The sequence below is a fragment of the Dromiciops gliroides genome, chromosome 4, assembly GCF_019393635.1.
Source record: "Dromiciops gliroides isolate mDroGli1 chromosome 4, mDroGli1.pri, whole genome shotgun sequence".
Classification (NCBI taxonomy): domain Eukaryota; kingdom Metazoa; phylum Chordata; class Mammalia; order Microbiotheria; family Microbiotheriidae; genus Dromiciops; species Dromiciops gliroides.
The window spans coordinates 395,132,227-395,157,350 of NC_057864.1; the positions used below are offsets into that span (position 1 = coordinate 395,132,227).

Consider the following 25,124-nt stretch of genomic DNA (forward strand, 5'->3'; position numbering starts at 1 on the left):
ATATACTTTCTAGAACTAAACGCAGCACTCTGCACAAAATAGGCCCTTGATTATTATTCACAGAATGAATGAAAGACAGAACTACAAATCTGGGAGGAAAAAAATAACATGGTTTTGCCACCTGGGAATGTTGAGCTGTATATTGGGAGTGATGGAGGTGGCAAGAGTCATTCCTACACTTTACTTTGCCAAACAGCCTTAAAAGTTTATAATAGCGGGGGCAGCTAGGTGGCCCAGTGGATAAAACACCGACCCTGGATTCAGGAGGACCTGAGTTCAAATTCAGCTTCAGACACTTGACACTTACTAGCGGTGTGACCCTGGGCAAGTCACTTAACCCTCATTGCCCTGCCCCCCCCAAAAAAGTTTGTAATAATTACAAAAGATATAACAAGTTTTGTCATTAACACTTCTTAACTGTGTTCCTATATGCAAAATTTAGGATCCCTGGCTAACTTAACAACAATCACCACTTAGCCCTGTCATTTGGTCTAGCTATGTTCCACAGCAACAACCTGGTTCTCCTACCAAGTTCTGGAAAACTTCCCAGGATGCAGTGAAGTAGAAATGCATATTGTAGGCTTTGAGACATTTACTCATAGGAGCGATCCTGGGGACTTGATTTTTTTTTTAATTTGGATCAATTTCAATGTGTCCAAATGAGATTTCTCACCTATAAGGAAAGAACTGGAATAGATTGCCTTTCTGTTTTCTATGGACACCACAAAAGCACTCAATTAGTATAATTAAGAATTTAGAAGTCATTCTGAATAAAGTGATTTTAAAGACTAGCTTACAGGGGGCAGCTAGGTGGCGCAGTGGATAAAGCACCAGCCCTGGATTCAGGAGTACCTGAGTTCAAATCTGACCTCAAACACTTGACACAACTAGCTGTGTGACCCTGGGCAAGTCACTTAAGCCCAATTGCCTCAAAAAAAAACAAAGATAAGACTAGCTTACTTAAATGTATTCCATAGGTACCCACAAAGACCCAGAACAACCAATAACAGAGTAGGGTTCCTTTTCATTCTCATATCAAACATTTTTTTAAAAGAATAAAGTATGTAATGGGGGCAGACATATATGTATACATACTGTGTATTATACTAATAACACACATACAAAAGAAGTCAGTCAAGGAATTATTGAATCACGAATCCTTCATTCAGCACCCACTCATTATGTGCCAGGAACTAAAGATGCAAAAACCAAAAATACCAACACTAATAATAGCTAACATTTCTATAGCACCACTATGTGCTGAAACTGAAAAGTTATCTTATTTGATTCTCCCATCAACCCTAGGAGGTGGGTGTTACTCTTATCATCCTTTTACAGCTGAAGAAACTGATGCAAACAGTGGTTTAAGTGATTTATCCAGGGTAACACAGCTAATAAGTATCTGAGATTGTATTTGAACTCAGGTCTTCCTGACTCTAGGCTCAGGGCTCTCTATCTACTGTATCACCCAGCTATCTTCTCTCAAGGAACTTACATGCTATCTGAGGAGACAACATGTACACATAGAAGTATACACAGGAGAAATACTAAACATAATAATGATAATGATATAAGATATTTCGGAAAAGAAGGGCAATAGCCTAGGGAAAACTCGATGTCTTAGGTGGTGCTTGAGCTTAATGCTGGGGGAAGTCAGGGAACCTATGAAGCAAAGTTGAAGAGGGAGTCCAAGCCAAGCATGTAGGACAACTGGTGCAAAACTAAGGAAAAGGAAGAGAGCCAGGTGTGAAGAACAGAGAGGTGAAGATGTGATGAGGTTGCAAAGATAGGTTGGGATCAAGTTGTAAAGGGCTTAAAAAGCTAAACAGAGAAGTTAGGAAGTAGAGATTCACTTATTGAATAAGTCTAACATGGTCAGACTTACACTTATGGAAAATCATTTTTGCAATTATGTATGTAGGGGATAGTTTGAAGAAGAGAAAAAATTAAGGTGTGAGGAACAAAGTGATTATAATAGTCCAGATAAGAAATTATTAAGGTCTAAATTAAGGCTGTGATGATATGAGTAGTGAGAAAGGAACAAATGATAGCTATGTTGTGGAAGTAGAAATGACAATATTGGACAACTGATTAGATATGGACAGTGAAAAAGAAGAAGGAGGGGCAGCTAGATGGCACAGTGGATGGAACACCGGCCCTGGAGTCAGGAGTACCTGAGTTCAGATCCGGCCTCAGACACTTAACACTTACTAGCTGTGTGACCCTGAGCAAGTCACTTGGCCCCAATTGCCTCACTAAAAGAAAGAAAGAAAGAAAGAAAGAAAGAAAGAAAGAAAGAAAGAAAGAAAGAAAGAAAGAAAGAAAGAAAGAAAGAAAGAAAGAAAGAAAGAAAGAAAGAAAGAAAGAAAGAAAGAAAGAAAGAAAGAAAGAAAGAAAGAAAGAAAGAAAGAAAGAAAGAAAGAAAGAAAGAAAGAAAGAAAGAAAGAAAGAAAGAAAGAAAGAAAGAAAGAAAGAAGGAAAGAAAGAAAAAAGAAAAAAGAAAAAGAAGAAGGAAGCAAGGATAAAGAGAGACTGAAAACCTGGGAGCCTGGAAAGATTGTGGTGCCCTTCCCCAAAACAGGGAAGTTCAGAAATGGAGTGGCTTTTGGAGGAAAGATGCTGAGTTCTGTTTTGGACATGAGTTTGAGATGTCTAGAGGACATCCAGTTTGAAATGTCTAAAAGGAATTTGGTGATATAGAATTGGAGTTCAAGAGAGAGAACAGGACTGTGGATAGGTGGGTGGGTGAATATATGAATGGATGGATCGATGGCCAGATTAGATAGACAGACAGACAGACAGACAGACAGACAGACAGACAGACAGACAGACAGACAGACAGACAGATAGATAGATAGATAGATAGATAGATAGATAGATAGATAGATAGATAGATAGATAGATAGATAGATAGATGATAAAAAGATATATTATAAGTAGGTAGGAAAAAAGAAAAATAGAAAGATAGGTTGATGATAAAAAGATAGACAGGTAGAAGGAAGGAAAGGAAAGAAGGAAGGAACAGGTAGAGAGATAAAGAAACAGATCTGATAAGAGATTATATCAAATATCATCTGAGAAGATAAGGTAATTAAAATAATAAGAGCACATGACATTGCCCAGGGAGAGAGAATAAAGAGAAAAGAGGGTCAAGCACAAAGCTTTGATGGGGCAACAAATGGCTCTCACTGTAATAAGATTTTAAGTGTTTCCTCTAGTTCTGGGTTTTTCAATTGTCTGAAAAAATGTCCTATAAACATAGGTTCTTAGCTTTTTATGTCATACACACTATGAGAGTTTGGTGAAGTCTATGGACTACTCAGAATAATGGTTTTTTAAATAATTGAAATAAATATTGAATTTCACTTAAATGTTACTGAAAATAAACTTGTATTTTTTTCCTATCCATGTTCCTGGAGCCCAGGAAATTTATTTACTGACCACTAAAGAAACCCCAGGTTAATAACTCCTGCTAAAGAGGAGCAAGTAATATCTATGAGATGCAAATAATAATTCTCACCTCAGTTTCTTGTAATCTGATTTTCATATCTACCAACCAACTGAAATTGTACTAAGGTCACCAATAATCTCTAATGAATGACCTTTCTGAATTCTCATCTTTCTTGGCCTCTGCAAGAAATGACACTCTTGATCACTCACTCTTTCTGGATACTCCCACCTCTCGGTTTTTGTGAAACTGCTCTGCCTACTTCTCACCAATCCTCGGTCTCATCTGTACGATTTCTATTGATATTCTATACCTTATTATGGATATACCCAAAAACACAATCCTGGACATTCTCCTCTTCTCTCTTTACACTCTGGTAATCTTACTAGTGGGCAGTGAGGTGGTGCAATGGATAGAATGTCAGGCCCAAAGTTAAAAAGACTCATCTTCATGAGTTCTAATCTGGCCCTAGACACTAACTGTGTGATCCTGGGCAAGTCACTTAACTCTATTTACCTCAGTTTCTTCATCTGTAAAATGAGCTAGAGAAAGAAATGGCAAACTATTTCCAAAATCCTTACCAAGAAAACCAAATGGGGTCACAAAGAGTCTGAAATGACAAAACAACTATCTCATAAGCTCCCATGGATTCAACCATCATCTCTATGCTAATGCCAAATCTATTTAACCAGTCCTCCTCTCTCCTGACCTCTAATTCCACATCCCCAACTGCCTAGTGAACATCTCTATCTGGATGACCCACAGGCATCTGAAATTCATCATGTTCAAAATTATAGTTATTACCTTTCCCCCTAAACCTCCACTTCCCCCTAATTTCTCTATTCTTGTTATCGGCATCACCATTCTTCCAGTCACCTGAGTTCACAACACATAAGTCTTCTCCAATTCCAATCAATTGACAAAATTCATAAATTCTTCTTCCATAGCATCCCTGTCATAAAGTGTCTTCTCTCCATTCACATCACAACCACTCCAGTCCATATTCTCATCACTTCTCACTATAATATAGTAGTAGCCTCCTAATTGATCTCACTGCTTCTAGTCTCTTCCCTCTTCAATTCATTCTCTACTCAAGAGATCGATATTCCTACCAAATTGATATTCCTAAAGTACAAATATAACTGTGATATTCCCCTTTTCAAGAAGCTTCATGGGCTCCCCATTGATTCTAGGATAAAATACAAATTTCTATGTTTGGCATTTAAAGTCCTTTACCATCTGGTTCTAACCTATCTTACCATATTGATTATAGATTACTCTTCCTCCCATCATCACCCATTCTATAGTCCAACAAACTGAACCACTTGCTCTTCTCTCTATAAAACATTTTATCTCTGGACTCTACAGACACACAAGTTGACCATATGTTTAATATGATCTCATCCTCACATTTGCCTCCTGTGAACCAAAACTCTTTTCAAGGCTAGGTTCAAGTGCCAGTTCCCAGTAATTGTCTGGAATTTAGTAAGCACTTAATAAATGTTTGTTGACCGGCTGACCTATTTTAAGAAGTTCTTCCTGACTCTCATCATTGGTAAGATGCTTCATCCTTTCCCAAATCACTTTAAATTTATTTTGTACTTATACTGTATCTACTTATCTGTGAATATATTGTTTCCTGCAGCAAAACAAAAACTACTTGAAAGCAAGGGCCTTCTTGTATTCTACTTTCTATCCCTAGTACCAAACCTGGCATTTAGCAGGTGATTGATAAATGCTGGTTGAATGATGAAATGATCATTTTCACAATTCATTAATTCAATTCAATTAAAGTTTTATTATGTTCTAGGCACTGAGTTAGGAGTTAGGTTCTGAGAATTAAAAAAAAATGAATCAGTCACTGTCTGCAAGTAGTATCCTGCCCTCAAGGATTTTCTCCTGGAGGTGGATGGAAAATAAAATATACACAAATAAATATAAGGTACTAAAAATTGAGTAAAGAGAAAACACCAAGAATTGGGAGAATCAGAGAAGGCTCCTTGTAGGAAGTGATACCCTTGCTAATCCTGGAAGGAAGACAAAAATTCTGAGTGTCAGCTATAAGGAAGTGTATACCACACCTAGAGAATGTTGTGGAAAACAATCTAGTTTGGCTAGAATTTATATAATTTGTGAAAAGTAGTAGTGTGAATTACTAGAAGAATGACAAGTGGGAGTCAGGTTGTAAAAATCCTTAAAATACAGATTAAGGAGATTTCTATTATATAAAACAATGGAAAACTATTGAAAGTTTCAAAATGGGTAATGACGTATGCCTATTTAGAAATTTTCATTTTTCCTTCTTTTCAAATACTTGTCTTTATGTTCTCAAACTCATCTCTAATGCCTGGCTCCACTAGGTAGGAGGGCAGACCCCACTGCAGCTGCTATTTTAAGCTTTGGAAAGTCTATGGTAACCCTGAGCTCAGAAATTGTCTAAATCAGAGATTCTCAATGTGTTATGCCTTGGGATCCCTGAGACCCTTTCAGGGGTCAACAAGGTCAAAACTATTTTCACAATAATACCAAAAAATTTTAACCTATGACAAAGCAAATATTAACAATTATGTTCCACATAAACAAAAGCTTTGGGGGGATCCTCAATAATTTTAAAGAGTTTAAAGAGGTCCTGAGACCATAAAGTTTGAGAATCACTGATCTAGTTTATAGTACAAAACCCACTGATATCCCCACATATAAGTCATCAGGAAGAGTTTTACAAAAGCAATATTCTTACCCAACCCATGTCAATTTCTGTATCTCGAACCTTCACAGGATATATTAAAAAAAATAAAGGGGTACCCTGGCAAAGCTGGCTTGGTTTAATTTTTCTCTTTTCTGTTAAAAATTATAGTTTTATAAGTCATTTACTCTAAACCCCCCAATTCCCTTCAATTTATAGAAGAGGAAATTAAAGTCAAGAGATATAAAATCAATTACCCAAGTTCACACAGACAGTAAGTGGTAGAGGCAATATTTGAACTCGGCTCCTCTGACTCCAAATCTTGCTCTTTTTCCATTATTCCATGAACATAACCTTTTTAAAGATACTGTTTTATATGCCAGATATGTTTGAATTTCCTGAAATAATTATACCATGCAAGTAAAAAAGTGGAAAAAAGAACTTGGATCTGGAATACTGAGAAATACTGCCCCAATTTAAGCCATATCCATATGAACCTAAGTTTGAGTTCTTGAGAGAATGAAGCACAGCATATTTTAAAAAGTACTCCCTAGAGATGCTGTACACACATTTCTGTCAGGGCTATTATTGGGAAAATGTGGGCTTTGGGGTAAGACCTCAGTTCTATTACTCTGGCTTTTAAACATAAAACTTCTGATAGATGAGAAAAATCTTGGTGCCTTTAATCTTTTCACTTAAACTTGAATTTGAAGATTAATTTCTCCCAACCAACCAAGAAATGAACCAGTGACTGACAGGACTTGTTACTAGGCAAAAATAAAGAATTTGAAATTAAACAGGAAAGAAGGAGGCTCAGGACCTTATCTGATGGCTTGATCAGAGGTACCAAAGAAACAGCTATCAACAATACTAAAACTGAAGTGTTTTGGGGTCGTGTTCTGCATCTTATATTAATACCTGATAGCCAGATTATGAATGTCAATTAATGACTCACTGATGACTCTTTTCCTCCATGAGAAAAAAACATTAGCGTAGGGTCAGAGGAGGAGGTGTCTTTTTCATATATGACCAACTGAGTGTGATAAACCTCACACAAGAACTAGAAGCATCCCTCTCTTTAAACTGATCATCATAACTATGCAAGCTAATGTTCCATAACTTGAATGTTATTCATTCAGGTGGAAAGAAGTTCAGGTAACAACAGGGACAGGAAAGAGGTATATGAACAACTGTGAGCTTACTTTCTTCCTTAATTAGGGACTCTTTCAAAGTCATAGCCCAAATATCCAGCTCTATAAGAGGAGCTACACACACATAAAACAATCAATGGCTACCCAATTATGCAGCACTTTCCATAAAGAAAAATCAAAACAAAAGGAGTCAGTGGTAAACCAGTAAGAACACATGTCTAATCCCTGTGGCTCAGAACAGATTTACAACAATAGGCAAAAGGTTTTTCATAGATCATTGATTTAGAGCTAGAAAGGATCTTAGAGACTATCAAATTTAACTCTTTCATTTTTTTTTTTTTTTGGTGGGGCAATGAGTGTTAAGTGAATTGCCCAGGGTCACACAGCTAGTGTTAAGTGTCTGAGGCTGGATTTGAACTCAGGTCCTCCTGAATCCAGGGCCAGTGCTTTATCCACTGTGCCACCTAGCTTCCCCCTCTTTCATTTTACATGTAAGGAAACTGAGGCACTGATTTTCCCAAAGTCACACTTCCAGTAAGTGTCTGAGGTGGGATTTGAAAGTAGGTCTTTCTGTGTCCTGTATCCTGTGTGCCCTATCTACCAAGCCACCCTTCCTTTGTCTTTTTATATTCTGTAGAATGCAAAGTTTCCCACTAACCTCACAATCTCTCCTGAAAAAAAAATATATTCTTTGCATATGTGGAAAATCTAGGTCAATGACTGAGACAGGATGGTATAATAAAAAAGACTACCAGCTTTGGGATCAGAAGATCTAGATTCAAGTCTTGGCTCCTCTGCTTACTCTCTGTGTGAATGTAAGTAAATTACTTCTATCAGTGTCAGTTTCTTCAGCTGTAAAATATCTTCTTTATTTTACAGGATTGTCCTGAGGAAAACACTTTGTAAGCCTGAAAATACCTACAAATCTGAACTGTTATTATCATCTGTGACTTACTAACCCAGTTCAATATAATATCCAAAAATTACATTCTTTATAGGTGCCTAGTGAGTGAAATTTGTCAGCTCAAGATTTTGCCCACAATCAAACAATAGCATTTTGTTAGAAATCCAATCAACTCATGTACAAAGTTTCATGCTTTTAAACTGTGAAGTTTACTAGATTCTTATGAATGTAGACATAATCACTGGAGAGTATTACTTTTTTTTAAAAGTCCTGACATTTGAGAGGGAAAGGTGCTTCCTTATTAACAGGTGCTCCCTTCCAAAGCACTAGGGCTTGTAGCTAATATACATATTTCATAGCACGTAAATGAGGTTCTCAGGATTTCATGGATAGAGAAGCCTTCCCTCTGAGGCAGCATGATCTCATAGAAAGAACCTCATACCTAGAGTTATAGGATCACAAATCTAAATGGGATCTCAGAGTTTATGTGATTTAATCCCCCTCAATTTCACAAAAGAGGAAACTGAAGCCCAGGGAAGTTAAGTGACTTGCCCAAAGTCACAAAAAGTAATCCTTGTCAGAAGTAAAATTTGAACCCGGGTCTTCTGAAGTCAAAGCTATTGATCTTTTCACTGTACCACTTGAAGTCAGGAGACCTAGTTTAAACTCAAAGATGTAATATGACCTATGTAACTATGAATATGCCATCTAATTAATCTCTGAGCCTCAATTTCCTCATCCATAAAATGGAAACAATAACAATATACTACCAACCTAGCCAGATAGCTGTGAGAAAAATAGTTAGATCACTACAGAAATGTAAATTCTAAATATCATTGATTCCTTCTAAAATTTATTTATTTATGGTCTTACACAACTGAGATCTGGTTTGTGAAGCAAGCCATCATATTTTAATTAAAGTTAAAGGCTGACTGAATTCCCAAGCACTTCATCAAGAACAGGCAAAAGCATTATCTTACAAGAAGGGGACAGTTCGGTTTAACACCTTGTGTCCATGGCAAAAACCCTGAACACCAGCATGAAACAGAAAGGTGAAATAGCTGTTAACAATCTTGATAGCAAGTTTCACAATACAGAAGAAGAGGAGGGGGAGGAGGAAGAGGAGGAGGAGGAAGAAAGCAAAAGCAATGTATGAGCAGTATTAGTTTCTCTTAATTAAATCAACAATCTACAGCATACATGACATGCACCCATGGGACAGAGACCACCGGGGGAGCTTTGATCTTTCTTATCTTTCTTTTTCTTTTCCCCATTTATCATATTTCAGTTATCTTTCACCTGAAATGAGGGAAATCACTTTCAGAATTAACAGTGATGAAATCTGAAAAACCCATCCACAAACGGCTTAGAGTTTTAAGGCAAAAGCATGGGGCAGAGGTTTTGTCTTCATAAAAGAAGATTGTCTTTCTCACAAATTGACTGATATGGAAAGGGCTTCTACAAGGTGTCAGTCAATCCATTGAGGAATCACTTCCTCTGCTCAGAGTAGAGCCTGCCCTTATACTCCTGGGAGCCATGCTCTGCCCCTACAGCAGCAATCTGGTAGCAAGCCTCAGGGGCTTAGGGGGAAAGAGCACTCACCATCTGATTGCTGTACCAGTACAGCGATGCCCCCTTGAGCACAACCCAGAACTTTCTCCATTTGTTGCTGAGGAAGGTGCCTTTTTCCTTTTTCTTGTATAACCACCCCTGGAAGTCAGCGTGTCCCAGATCTTTGCAGGATATCCTCCTCCGACTCATTGTGAAGAAACCTGCACAGCATTCGAACCAAGAATGAAATGATTATTCTGTGCTCAGGGAAGCCCGAGAAAGATCCTGCTAAAATAAGCAATTACTTAAAGCCAATGCCTCCAAGTTGCTATATCACGCACCCCAGAGTTCCCTGGAGAACAAATCTGAGCAATACAAATTGCCACCTCCTCTGGTGCTTTAGCTTTCAAAATGCATTGCTTCTATATAAGAGGTATAACAAATAAAACAAGAAGGAAGGAACAGTGTTCAGCATATGAGTAGTACTTAAAAAAAAACATGCCAATCAACAGGGTCAATTAGAAAATAAAGTGTATTAGACCACCCGGCATATGACTGCACAGCATAGCCGCATGCAGCCAGCAACAAGAACTGCAGTTATGCAACAGAAGTGTGCGGGCTAATGCCCATTTAAGCGTAAGGCTACTTCCCAGGCTCGCAATTCCACTATCTCCAAGCCCTACTGACATACCACAAGGGATTAATCCAAATGAGCAGCATGTCGTCATTTCTCAGAAGCTATAGAAAAATAACCACGAGTCAAGCTGCCTGCCAACTACCCCAGGACCACGATACTCAGGCAGGCAAAAAGAAAAAAGAAAAAAAATCGGATCCCAAAACAAGACATCCAAAATTATAATAATAATGATAAATAATAAAGGAACAAATGAGAGCTCTTACTACAATACCTTGAGTTTTCTTCCTCGCCTTCTGACGCAAGGGAACCTGCAGGAAGTGCAGGAAGGAAAGAAAAGAGGAAATTTCTGATTATGTTGTAACATTTGTAAAGGAGAGAAGGAGGGAGGAGGTGGTGGTGTTCACGTGCAGGATAGAATCTTAAAAAACAATAAAACAAAAACAAAATACACCACCACCACCACTCAGAGATAAAGGAAAGCTACTAGCTGAAACATAAAATGGGCTAATTAGAATTGATGTACATAGAGTTGAACGTGAGAAAAAAAATGTAACATTGTTTTCATCACTAGTGTTTCCTGTTTCCACCCACAAGCAGTTTTTTCACTAGTACTTTTGAGTCAAGAGAGTACTACAATTCTATAAAGGAAAAATACAAATGGATATATGTTATAATAATAAAAACAAAAGACTTGTTCATTTTCTACTGACCTGGGGAAATGAAAATCTTATACTTCAACCCTTCTCACTACTTAAAGTTTCTAAGTGCTGATTGTAATTTAAATAAACACTGAAAAGGTTACAAGACTTGTTATGCAATGATAGGATTGTCATTGAAACCACATCTTAGCAGGATTACACTAAAATCACATCAGGTAAATAAGTTCCAGAAAGGGAAATTCCAATCTTCCTTGGCAACACATCTGAATTTATCCAGCTTCCCTATCCAGAAAATCTTTATATTTAAACTTAATCTCTCCTGTTGTCATTGAAACCTAGTTACTTTTATATTCTCCTTATGAGACTAATATCAATATGGTCTACAAAGGATAAATTTGCAATCTCCTTCTACTTTATAATATTATTTCAAGCATTATATATATGAAAATGGACAAGGCTTATTGCATTTCAAATTTACTTGAGATGTAATTATATGTTATACACTCATATACGATTCCATTTTTAAGTCTCAGTTATTATAAATATAGAAAACACAAAAGCTATTTTAGCCAGTAAGCCTATTCTTGACTTCCTCTAATTTCTCTCTGTAGCAAACGTCCTTCATTTGTCCTTCATTGGGAAAATTCCTTTTTAAAAATTTGTTTTTGCTCAACATTACTTACACAGAATCGATATGTGTAATGACTTGACCTTTAACATTAACAAGTGCAGAATATGCATAGCCCAAAGAAAAATATGAATAACTGAAGAATCAATGGGAAAAGTCCAGATGTACTTTTTATCGTGTTTACTATGCTGTGTATTCTTGTGTTGTACAAGTGTCAAGTGTATGACACAAAATGCTTGTAGGCGTAATAGACATGAATGCTTTGAATTTTTTAAAAAATATTTTAACACTCAGTCCCTTTCTGAAATTCAAAGTCTAAGTATTCTTCCCATTTCTTTCATCAATAAAGATGAAAATAAACAGCTTGGTTTCATTTTTCTGGATTTTTAAAAATATTTATATATTACATTTCTATTCTAAGGCTATTAAAGGGAAGTTTAAAGACAAAAAAACAATTTTGAGGTAAATAAGTAGCTTTAATATCTAGGGCAGTAAGCTTTGCAAAACACTTTAAAAATATTTCATTTTACCCTTAAACAACGAGGGACATTGATGTTACAATCATCACCATTTTACAGATGAGGAAACTGAGGCAGGCAGAGAAGTGGCTTGCTCAGCATCACAAGTCTAATAGGTTTCTAAGAAACCTTCATGAATACAAGTACAGCACCCTATCCAGTTCTAAATCCTAAGGTTTGTCATTTGAAAACAAGAAACAACAACAGAATTTTGCTTACTTTTTATGAGTTCCCTGAGATGCATGTATGTAGATACAACTATTATCAGGACAATACCTTCTCTGAGTAGTCATGTGATGTGGGGCTAATTCAAAGTAGCTATTACCCCATTACCCTGTGCCTAGGTGGCATAGTGGATAAAGCACCAGCCCTGGATTCAGGAGGACCTGAGTTTAAATCCACCCTCAGACACTTGACACTTACTAGCTGTGTGACCCTGGGCAAGTCACTTAACCCTCATTGCCTTCCCACTGGCCAATCAACTTGATGTTAATTTCATACCAATAGGGAAATGCTGTTGGATCATGGTTCTGCAAGTAGAGTCCTAGAACCTCTATGGGGTCCTGGAGACCCTTTTTAGGTCCATGAGGTCAAAATAATTTTCATAATAATACTTAGAATTGTCAGAAACCACATTGCAACTAATCTTTAAGGAAATACCTACCATTCCTAGAGTTTTAGTGTAGTATCAAAGAAAAATGTACATAATTATCTGCAGAGGCTATTAAAATAATCCTTCCTTTTCCAATAGCATATCTATGTGAGACCAGATTTTCTTCATATACTTCAACCAAAATAACACATTGCAAAAGACTGAATATAGAAGCAGATATAAGAATCCAGCTGTCTTCTATTAAACCAGACAAACAATACCACTCTTTTCACTATTTTTTTTGTTTTGGAAAATAGAGTAATTTTCATTTTAAAATCATTATTTGTGTAAACATATAGTAATGAGTCTATTATTGTTTTTAATGAACTAAAAATAAATTTTAAAATTTTATCAGTTTTGATGTCTAACAGTAAATATCAATAGAAATAGCACAAATAAACAAAAGGTCTTTGGGAGTCTTCAAGTTTTAAGAGTATAAAAGGGTCCTTAGATCAAAAAATTTGAAAACTGATGCTTTTGTATTATATCCAGGAGTCCTCCATTAAGATGTGAATAAGTTACAGAAGAAGAATAACACGTGAAATGATTAGCACTCATTAAAACTTTGACCCAGATAAGTTCATTAAATTGGTTAATAATAACAGAACTTTTAGGTTTATAGTGTGTTTTCTCCACAACCATGTAAGGCAGGTAAATTAAGCACAGCTGAAAACAGGATCCTGGGCAAATAGAACTCAGAAGAGAAAGGATGCCAAGAAGAAAGGTTTTGGCTTTCTGAGGAGGAATATAAGAGAGTTGGCACAACTGTGCCAAGACAGAGCAAAAGAGAATGACAAAAAGAGGTAAGCAAGAGCCATTCCTAAGGAGTGCAGAGCCAGGAGAAAAAAAAATCATTCGTTTATTCGACAAACATTAAGGACCTAGTATGTGCAAAGGATCTTTCAGTATACAATGGAAAAATCACACCTCAAGCTTACACTTCCCAATCCTACATCTATCATAATTTTGGTACAGTTGAAGTGACTTATTTATGGACAATTAACAATACAATGCCTGATATGCACAGTAGAATCTTTTATTGACACTCAATAAATTGCACAAATGAGATGTGGTCTACAGTAGAATATTAATCATGAAAGTCTAACTTGTCTCCTTTATTACATGCATAGTATATGCAATTAAAGATTTTATTAAGATGAGAAAGTAGGATATGAGTTGTTTGTTGCCAGTGTCTCCTGGGTTTCCATTTTCTTAATGACAATGCTATCCATGATCCTTTTTCATTTTTTGATAACTTTTTTTTTTGCAAGGCAATGGGGATTAAGTGACTTGCCCAGGGTCACACAGCTAGTGTCAAGTGTCTGAGGCCACATTAGAACTCAGGTCCTCCTGAATCCAGGGCCAGTGCTCTATCCACTGCGCCACCTAGCTGCCCCCTTTGATAACTTTTAAGATATTTAAAAATAGATATCTGCATTCTGCTAAAATTATGTCACCTCCAACATGGTTTTCTTCTGTATATATTTCACCAGATTCAGTAACTCCTCCCAAATTCATTTTCTTAACACTATTCCCACTTCTTTATACAGTATGTGGGATCCTGAGGCATTGAATCCTAAAGTGGAGGTTCCACTGTCATCAATGATGAGAATAAATCATCTTGTAAAACACTAGAAAATCTTTTCTATTTCACGGATATTTATCATCCTTCCAGTTTCATCTCATACATACCCTTGAGGGTAATCTGGCCTATCTGGGTCTCACACAAAGCATTCTATTGATTTACTTTCCCTTCTACTGCTTTTGACTATTTGGTGAAAACATTATAATACTGGTCATAATCACTCTTCATAATACATTGAAAATTAGCTTATTAGCTAAACCAGTACTAGTTAAACTAATACTATTCTCTTCACTTGGCAAGGGGACCAAGTTTTATGTGAGTCCTTTTGGCCTCCCTGTTGGAGTGGTTCCTTCTTATTAACTAACTGCTCTAAGAAATGGAGATAATCAAAATCCACATCCATTTCCCGTTTATCAGAGCTTGTTTAAATAGGTCAGGTTGGAACTATTGCAATTTTGCGCACTACCTTCTCAGCTTTATACTTTCTTCGCATTTGGTTTTGCTCTTGACCTTTACTCTAGTTAGTCAATAATCTCACTGTAGAAAGGCAAAATCCCACACTGGAAATCAGTCATTTTCTGAAGTTATGTATGGTGCTTTCCATGTTCAGTGTTTTACAAGAAGAAAGTTTTCACAATCGTCTGATATAAAGCTTCTGAGTAATTGATAAATCTTTTTCTTATTTTTTCTTTAATCTCAAAATATTTTCCAATTTTTTTACTTTCTTGAAAATTCACCTTCACTCAGTTAAACACCCAATTGTTCAATCAAAAAGTGCTACTATATTCCACTATATGTGACAAATACTGGGAATACAAAGACTTAAACTTATAATGTATATAACTCAAAAGTATAATTTTTTTTGCATGTTGTCACCTCACATTAGAAAATAATCTCCTTAAGGGCAGGGATGTTGTTTTTCCTTTTGGTGCAAGACCAGTCCTCAGCTGTCTGGTGCAGAATCCAAAGGAAAGAGTTATTTATAGTTCATATGGTTCATCACTTTTAATATTCATTTTTAGAGAAAGATAATATTATGATGACAATAAATCCCTCGACAGCAGGGGTTGTGCTGTTTTTATCTTCATATCTCCAGTCCCAGTGCCTGACTTATTTAAATATTTTTGATAAGAAAAGAAATAAGATGGATGATGGAAGATGATGAGCATTTTTATCTCATAAAACATAAAGAAGCCGTGGAGGGAAAAAGTTTAAAGGAATCTTGGTAATAGTCCAAAGTAAGTCATGCCATCCATCAGGCATTTGAGAACAAAATAGGAAGGAGAATAATGAATCAAAGAAATACATAAAATATCAATAAAGATTTTTGAAACAAACTATTTTCACCCTTGGGCAGAAAAACCAGTATGTATCACAATCCCAGATGTGTTTAGGTAGGAAGTGGAAATAGCACTAGGAGAAAAAAAAATAGGAAACACATCTGAAGTAGGTCAAGTATACACAGAGGAGTTCCATGATGGGAGTGACACAATTTTGAGCACAGCAGAGCATTAATGGGCAAGGTACCTGAAAGAGCAAAAGATCCTAAGGGGGGGGGGGGGGCAAATTGCAGACCTTATTACTGCCAAAAGAAAAGGGATTGAGAAGTCATCAAGAACTACTGACAGATAGGTTCCCATCTATATAATCTTTTATGAGACTAATAACCTATCATCAAGCATTTATTAAATGCTATTATATATGAGGCACTACTAAGTGCTAGAAATACAAAAGTGAAACAGTATTTACTTTCTTTTTTTCACTTTTTACAAGCAAACAATCATAAAAAGAATTGTAAGAATGTGAAAAATAGCATGCTTCAGTCTGTTCCATCAATATCAGTTCTTTCTTTGGATGTGGATAGTATATTTCAATAGTCCTTTGAGTTTGTCTCAGATCATCGTATTGTTGAGAATAGTCACTTTCAAGGATCTCACATTTTAGTGTGGGGATAAAGCATATCCATAGAGAAGTAAAGGATATATATGTAAGGGTGGGACCCAATTATCTCCCTCACTTACAAGTGATTACCTTTATTATTTAAACAGTTAATGTGAACAAGACCTAGCCACCACTTGGAATCAATCAAATCCATTACTTGATAGACTTGGTCATGCTCAGGAATTTGTATAATTTGTATAAAAGGAAAGTGCTCTCTTAAAACCAGATAGGAATTCTAAGGGTTGGAAGAAGAGAGAAAGGAGCCACTCTATACAGAGCTAAGGTCAAAAACAAAAACAGCCTTGGGGCAACCAATAAATGGAAAAAGAGTTGATAGGACTGAGCTATGGCAGAAAAGAACAATAGCAAGGAAGATCAACTCTACAGGAATCTCAGGGCAAAAAACCCAAGCTAATGCTACCTACTCAAGGACTGAGGGAGTTCTCAAGAAAAAAATCTACTCTTTCTCCAACTTTCCCTCCCAGTGACTTTCTATCTACAGATATGATGATATAATCTGCTAGTTCATTACAAAAATGTTTCCAGTAACCTAAATGTTTCCTCAACCACAAATTGGTCAAGACTTAACAAGCTACCAAAAAAAAAAAATGTGTAGTTAGTCAGAGAGCCCAAATTCTGCCTGAATATTATATACTTTACTTGTTCATTCTTCATTTTTTGAAGAGGACCAATGACATCACAAGTGATGACTTGATTTGCAGTGAATTAGATTTAAGTGAGGCAGAGTTGAATAAAGTCATCAGCCCAACTCTATCTTCCTGAGTTATTGAAGACCAGTGGCTAGCACAGTGCTAGCACAGTACATAGTTGTCACTTGAAAATATTTGTAGAATCAATAAATTGAATGAAGTTCCAGGATGCTTATTTCAATAGTCATCCCATTGAATTAGTCCATAGTAACAATAGCTAGCATTTATATAGCACTTAAGAGTTTACAAAGCATTATACATATGTTAACCCATTTAATCTTCACCACAACTCAGTGAGGTAGATGCTATTATTATGCACATTTTAAAGATGAAGAAACCAAGGCTAAGAGAGATAAACCAGGGTTATATGGCTAAAATGTATAAAGTATAATTTAAACTCAGGGTGGCAGAGTGGATAGAGTATGAGCCTGAAGACTCCTCTTCCTGAGTTCCAAATCTAGCCTCAGAAACTTACTAGTTGTGTGACCCTGGGCAAATCACCTAAACCTGTTTGCCTCAGTTTCTTCATCTATAAAATGAGCTGGAGAAGGAAATGGTAAACTACTCCAGTATCTTTGCCAAGAATACCTCAAATCAGGTCAGAAAGAGTCAGACACAACAATGAACTGAACTTCCTGACTCCAAGTTCAATGCTCTCACCCACTGTACACCCATGTTTCTTGAAAAGATGCTGAAGACAGACAAAGAGCTGGACCCTGAAATCAGTAGGGCAAGAAAGCAGACTGAATTGCATTGGGGAAATTGTACCTTTTTTCATACCTATTATTACATTGGTATAAGGAATTCTCAATGAAGAAAATCCCTTTACCTATATAGATTGGCACTTTCTCTGCATCTTACAGTTTTAGAAAGTTGACTGTAAATAAACAAACCTATCTATTTAGTGACTTGATCAGGGTAATAAATCTATTGAGTACCAGAAGTGAGACTTGAACCAATCAGGAGTCTAGTTGGTGATTACAAATGATCTTAAATAACATATGACATTTTATTTATTCTTTTCAGAAGCCTTAAACTTTGATCTGCACTGGTCAAGACCCTTCTAATCTAAACTTGTATATAATCCAAAGAACTTCTCAAAGAGATTATAACTCCACACAATACCCCTCTCACCATCCTTAGATAGGCTTTATAAATTGAAAATCATAGAATTTCCTCTTCTGTATTATATTTTATTTCTAGGTAATTGGGTGGTACAGTAGATATAGTATTGTACTTGAAGTCAGGAAAACCTGAGTTTTAATCCTGCTTCAGACACTAATTTTGTGAGCCATTACAAACCACTAAACTCCACTCAGTCTCAGTCTCAGTTTCCTTATCTGTAAAATGGGAATATTAATAGCATCAGGATTATTGTAAGATTCATAAAGTGCTTTGAAAATCTTAGAGCACTATGTAAATGTTAGCTATTATTATACTCCAAGGACCTTAAAGCTGAATTCATTCAGATGGAAAACAAATTACTGTCTTAACTTCAGTAAATATCAGCTACATCTTATTTCTCAAAACAGGAAGTAGAACCAATGTACTCAGTGTCAGCATGAAGAAAGTCTCACTTGTGGGTTTGTATTTGGGGAATGACAGATAGGAGAGCTCTTTGTGCAATAATGGTTTCCAAAGAGAGATAGATCACAACTCGTCACCAGAACACCATCCAGATTCAAAACTCACTCTTTTCAATGGAATCATTATAGACGAAACAGAAAGAATTCACCCAACGGCTTGAGTTGTGCTTACTGAAGATTAACCTTTCCAGGGTACTTAATTAATTTATTTTATATTTAGCATTTACTGAGAACTTTCTGAGTGCAAGACACTGGGGCAAATGCCAAACCTTTTTATGGAAGTAATCAATATTTCCTGTTGTTTATGGTGTTGGTTGTTGTTGCTGGTTGCTATTGTTGTTTGAAAGTTTATAAGATAACCACTAAGTAACCATTACCCCAGAGTGTATTTTATAGAAGGGTTGCTTCTTTAGAGAACACATTGAATGAGACAGTGGTGAGGTCCCTTCCCAGTAAGTCTGTGATTCTATGAAGTTTCCAAGTTGAATAATTGCTCAAAAGTAGACAATTTAAAATACAGTGGAGAACACCCACTTGAATAATTCAGGCACAAAAAATGGCCACTTACGATGTCTATTCTTATCTTGTATCTCCCAATTTAGCTGACTCCAAACTCAAGTTATGACCATACATTATTAAGACTGATTTTCGGGGATGGTTAGGTAGTACAGTGGTTAAAATGCCAGCCCTGGATTCAGGAGGACCTGAGTTCAAATCCGGCCTCAGACACTTGACACTTACTAGCTGTGTGACCTTGGGCAAGTCACTTAACCCCCATTGCCCCACAAAAAATTTTTAAAAATAAATTAAAAAAAAAGACTGATTTTCATACATAGGCTATATAATCATTAATTAACTTATAATAAAACTTTACAATTATATATTCCCAAATCCCTTGCTCAGTGCCATGTAGACATGTTCTGAGTCAATATAATAAGCATTCAATGAAGGGGAAAAGATTTAAGTCCTATGTGTGTGTGTGTGTGTGTGTGTGTGTGTGTGTATGTGTATATACACATACATACATATACATATATATAGGATTACAAAGAAAACAAAATTAAATGTAGATATTCATAAATATCTTCATTGCCTCTAAGAATCTATCTTTAAAATAGAAAATTATTATTTCCTGTTTTATATGATTATACATGTATAACCTCTATCTGATTGCTTACTGTTTCAGGAAGGGATGAATGCTAAAAATTTGTTTTCCTATGTAATTAGGAGAAAATAAAATATTATATATTAAATTTTTAAAGAAAATTATTATTTCCAATTAAAGGCTTTGGCAATCAAGGACAGTAATAGTAAATGCATTTATATCACTCTTTAAAGTTTACAAAGTGCTTTGCAATTTGTTATCTCATTTGATCCTCACAACAACCCTGGAAGGTAGATGCTATTATCCTCATTTTACAAAAGAGAACACCGAGGCAGAAAGCAGTTAAGGGACTTGCCTAGAGTCATACAGAACACTAAGTATAAAATGCAAGATTTGAAATCAGATCTTCCTGACCCCCAGCTCAGCAGCTTGTCTATAATAAATGAAGAAAGATGGCTTTTACAATAGCATTTGCTTTTCCTCATTTCATAAACAATTTTTAAGAAATGGTACCCTGCATCTAATCAAGGGAAAATGAGATGTGATATATAGGTTACATTGTGGGGCTCTAAGTATTTTAGTTTCTGTATTTCCTGACTTTTGTGATTTGATTTCCTGAAGATGTGTCCTAAACACTTCAGGGAATCTAAAATCACTGCACTGTTTATTTTTATATATTTCCTTTCTACTTTTGTCACGTATCATTCAGTACTCTGCATTCTAAGTTCTGCCTCTTTTGCTAACTTAGCAGTAAGGCTAAGAAGAATTGTTATCACATAACTTTAACTTGTCATGAAATTGTAAACATTTCTCAAAGGAAGAAAAGTCAGATGGAAAGAATAAGTCGCTTACCAGAGCCTACACCTTTTGCCCACTTCCACTTGAGCAACAGCTTCTTTTGAAATAGCATTTAAAAGTTGTGTCACTACCCCCTGCCAGTCATTCAATCAATGATCATATACCAAGCACTGTGCTAAGCACTGAGAATACAGACTGTGAGGGGATTGGGGTTGGGGGAAGGAGTGAAAATGTCCCTGCCTTTAGGGAACTCACATTCTAATGAGGATATAAACATACTTTCAAGAACCCCTTCTCTTATTAGCACTTAATTCTATGTCTCCCTGAATTCTCCAGTAGTTTTATGACTGTCTCTTGTGTCCTCAATTAAATAATTAGATGGTTAGCTACTGGAGGGCAGGCAGGTATTCTTGTTTCCGTCTAGACACCTAGCAGCAGCAGGCAAGTTACCAGCAGTAGTCTGAGAATTCAGTAATGTCTGCCTGTGCTTTGCCATTTCAGAGCTTTTTTATCCTCGGTCTGCTGCCAGCAACCTTCTTCCTGTGTCTAACCAGCAGAGGGGAAAAAGAAGAGAGGAAAGGAGGATATGCATAGCATCCTGCCGCGTTCCTCCATCCCGTGTCAATGCCTGGCTGAACTGTCAGAAAGCATCAGGTTCACTAGTTGGATATAATAACTGATTTAAACTGTCTCTGGCTGGCCTGATCTCGATTGACAATTCAGCCAACCAGTGACATTGCTAGAAAGAAAAGCCAGATTTCTGTGCCTCCTTAAGATGAATAGGTCCATATTAGTGAAACATCCCTGCATACACAAGCTTGCTCTGACTTCAGGTCATCTAAAAAGGGAAAGAGGGGTAAAAAATTACCTCCTGAAAAGAGAAAAGTTCACAAAGTGGCTCACTTAAAGGCATGATGCTTCCCTACCTGCTATACCAAAATATGCATATGCTTTCTTTACTCCTTGGGGACAAATCCTATTTTCACTATTGTCTTTTTATACCCAGTGGCTAGCACTCTGCCGGGAGCAACAGGAGAGTTTGTTGATTGACTCATTGATTGTTTCATAACCACTTCTTATTGCCATAATATTAGTTATTAAATATTTTAAAGCCCACTCTGTTTTAGGTAGACTCAATATATGAAATTCCAGACTTATAGAAAAGTTGAATTGGAATGTAATCTTTTCATTTGCAAAAAGGATGAAAAACAGGACATCTTTAAAAAAACAACCTCCTGTAATACATTCAAAACAACAATTTACAGACATTTGATTCACATACAACTTTTCAAAATGCAAGATGCAACTACACTTAATGTTATTATTATTGTTCTTCCCCTTAAATAGCAAGGTAAGAATAGACATCGTATGCATATTATACTGAAAAAAATGTGGGAAATTCTCTGGGGCCGGAAAAAAGGGAAAAAAACAACTTTCTCATAGTCCCCTGAATAAGTCTCATGCTTTCCCACCTGTATGGTTTTGCTCATGTTGTTAACCCTTCCACCATGCACATTGTACAAAACCTTCAATATTTAATTCAAGGCTCCAGGAAGCTTTCCCTGACCACTTTAATCCACAGTGATCTCGTCCTCATCAAGATTTATTGCATTTCAGAGTGAAATGAGCAGAACCAGAAGAACATTGTATAAAGTAATAGCACTATTATAACATGAACAACAAACTATGAATGACTCAGCTATTCTCAGTAATGCAATGATCCAAGACAATCCCAAAGGACTCAAGATGAAAAATTCTATACATCTCCAGAGAAAGAACTGATGGAATCTGAATACAGCCTCCTTACCAAATGGAACTGTCCTTCCACTGAACATTGGTTCAGATCTTGGTGATTTCATTATCTGACATTTCAATTTCAACCCTATTGTCCTACTACAGGAAGTCTTTGATCAGACATGACTCTTGGAATAATGGTTGGCAATTTTTCATATGACCCCATGGTAAGAACCCTAGTTATTCCAATAAAAACAACCCCTACTCCAAGGAAAAGCAGTGTCCATCGTAGATAGAGCTGGCTCTGAAGCCAAGAAGATCTGGGTTCAATGTCTGACTCTGACAGATACCGATTCTGTGGCCCTCAACCTCTCAGTGCTCTAGGCAGTTCTTAAGATTGTAAGTTTCAGAGAAGTCCTTGACCGGCATTGACAGAATTTTCCTTGTCTGCAAAGTTTCTCACACTAGTAAAATCACAGATCTACTCCCTATCCTACTCCAAGGATCTATTCCCAGGGATATGTCAACATCTTCATGTTTTTCATGCTTGTAGCAGCCTTACAACATTCCTCAAAATATAAAAACAAGCACAGTTTCTCTCTTTGGTGACCTCCAATTGTACCACTTTTAATAAGCTATCTCCTTGTGGCAAAAATAGCATGTACCAATATGTTGTCAAACAGGACCTAAGATGGAAGGGACCCAACCAAGATTAATAACAACTCCAGGAGTAAATGTTCACTGCTAGATGGTGAATGAACTTGTGTACAATAATACAAGACATTCAACAAATCATAATTATTACTTGCTGTGAACTTTATCAGTACATTTATGTTCTGGGGAAGAAAACTCACCCCTTAAGTAAGTATTGTATTTTGAGACAGTAGTTCACTGATTAAAGGAAACCAGAGGCTGAATTTCTTCCTCAAAAACAGAATTTTATTTCTGTAATTACTATTGAAGTCTAATCTAAGATGCTAAAATCCTGTGTCTTTCAGTATTAGCTCAGTAATATGGTATTACTTCATGACAAGACTAAGTCTGGGAGGTGCTGGACTTAGGGGAAGAAATGACAGCAATGAGATGGAATAGATAATTTCTCAAATGCCTGTTGAGTCCCATGTTTTTTAAGTGGGTCTGTATTTTTCCTTTTGTAATTAAAGTATACCATTACTAATGCCTATCTTAGACTAAAGAACTCTAAGTATAGTTTTGGGGGAATAAAACATTATAGGAAGTTGTTCATCTTTTTTTCCAGTGAAATAGTAATCAGAAAATCAATGTCATGTTGATAGAGTAAATGGGAGCTGAAGAATATCATGAATACCTTAAAATCCTTTAAGATCGGGGGCAGCTAGGTGGCACAGTGGATAGAGCACCGGCCCTGGAGTCAGGAGTACCTGAGTTCAAATCCAGCCTCAGACACACAACACTTACTAGCTGTGTGACCCTGGGCAAGTCACTTAACCCCAATTGCCTCACTAAAAAAAAAAAATCCTTTAAGAGCAATGTCAAAATAATAACAATTTTTTTCTTGTGCCAAGATCGATTCTATTAGTGAATAAATTTATTTTGAGGCAATATGGTATAGTAGAAGGAAAATGAAGCAGTCAAAAAAAGTGTGGTCTAATCTCAATTCTGCCACTAACAGAATCTCAGATTCTGCCACTAACATGACCTAGGACATGTCACTTTCATCTTTCCAAGTGGCAGTTTTCACATATTCAAAATGAGCTCATTAGGCTAGATAGACCGTACTTAGGGGAATATCTAACAGTTCATTAGACTGCAGTTTTAGCTCTTTATCAGTTTTATGAATTTGTTGACTCTTTTCAACCACAATGAGAAAATTTTTAAAAGGTGCTGTTTGAGTGCACTAGATGATATCATTTGTTCTGAAAGAGTTCAGAGGATCTTAGAAATGAAAGGAACATCAGAGGCCAACTAGCCCAACCTGTACCCAATCAAGAATAGCCTCTACAATGTTATTGATAAGTGACCATCCAAGCCTATTGCTGAAGGTTTTCAATGAGGAGAAATAGTTTGTTTCACTTTGGGGTAGCAGTCTATAGAGTCCCAGATCTGGAGTCATAAAGACTCCTGAGTTCCAATTTGGCCTCAAACACTTACTAGCTAAATAATCCTGGGCAAATCACTTAACCCCGTTTGCCTTAGTTTCTTCATCTGTAAAATGAACTGGAAAAGGAAATGGCAAACCACTCCACTATCTTTGCCAAGAAAAGCCCAAAATGGGGCCACAAAGAGTTGAATACAACTGAAATAATGACAAATTATTAGTAAGTCTATCCTTATATCAAGCTTCAATCTACCTCTCTCTAGCCAAAGGATTAGTTGTTCCTATTTCTAAAACCTAGAGGTAAAGAGATCATGTTTAATCCCTCTTTCACAGGACAAATATCCTAATACTTGAAGACTGCAATTGTATAGACCTTAAGTCTTTTCTTCTTCAGGTTGGACATCCTCAGTTTTTTAAAATTTATTTTCATATGGACCTAAGTACCACAATACTCTTACCATTTTGGTCACCCTATTCGTGTGATACAAACATAAAAGTGTTTATTACATTTTTTAGTATTTCTTAGAATTTATTGTTATTCCTTCATAAACAAAAAGTATTTATTAAACACTTACCATTCTAAGGAAGTACTGGGGATACTAGCTCAAAAAGTGATATAATCCTTTTCCCCAGGGAATTTACTTTCTAAAAGGAGAGACAATACATAAAGGGAAGGGGTGCTGGAAAATCATTTCATCAAGAGAGTCACAGATGTTAAATTCATCCACATCTCAATTGACCTTTCCTGAAATAATGA

The 25,124-nt window shown here is 36.4% G+C and overlaps 1 protein-coding gene across 4 annotated transcripts in view; it reads right to left on the bottom strand.

The window, feature by feature from the left end:
- IPCEF1 (interaction protein for cytohesin exchange factors 1) overlaps positions 1 to 25,124 on the bottom strand; it is a 120,853-nt gene that overhangs the window by 86,314 nt on the left and 9,415 nt on the right. The window contains exons 3-4 of one of the 4 annotated variants that reach the window (XM_043964260.1): positions 10,646 to 10,682; positions 9,789 to 9,958 (exon numbers count right to left, since the gene is read on the bottom strand). In XM_043964260.1, coding sequence (XP_043820195.1) covers positions 9,789 to 9,958; positions 10,646 to 10,682 — 207 coding nt within the window. Of the gene's footprint in view, positions 1 to 9,788; positions 9,959 to 10,078; positions 10,379 to 10,428; positions 10,568 to 10,645; positions 10,881 to 25,124 lie in introns of those variants that run through there. The other 3 variants (XM_043964264.1, XM_043964262.1, XM_043964263.1) reach the window with 3 other exon arrangements.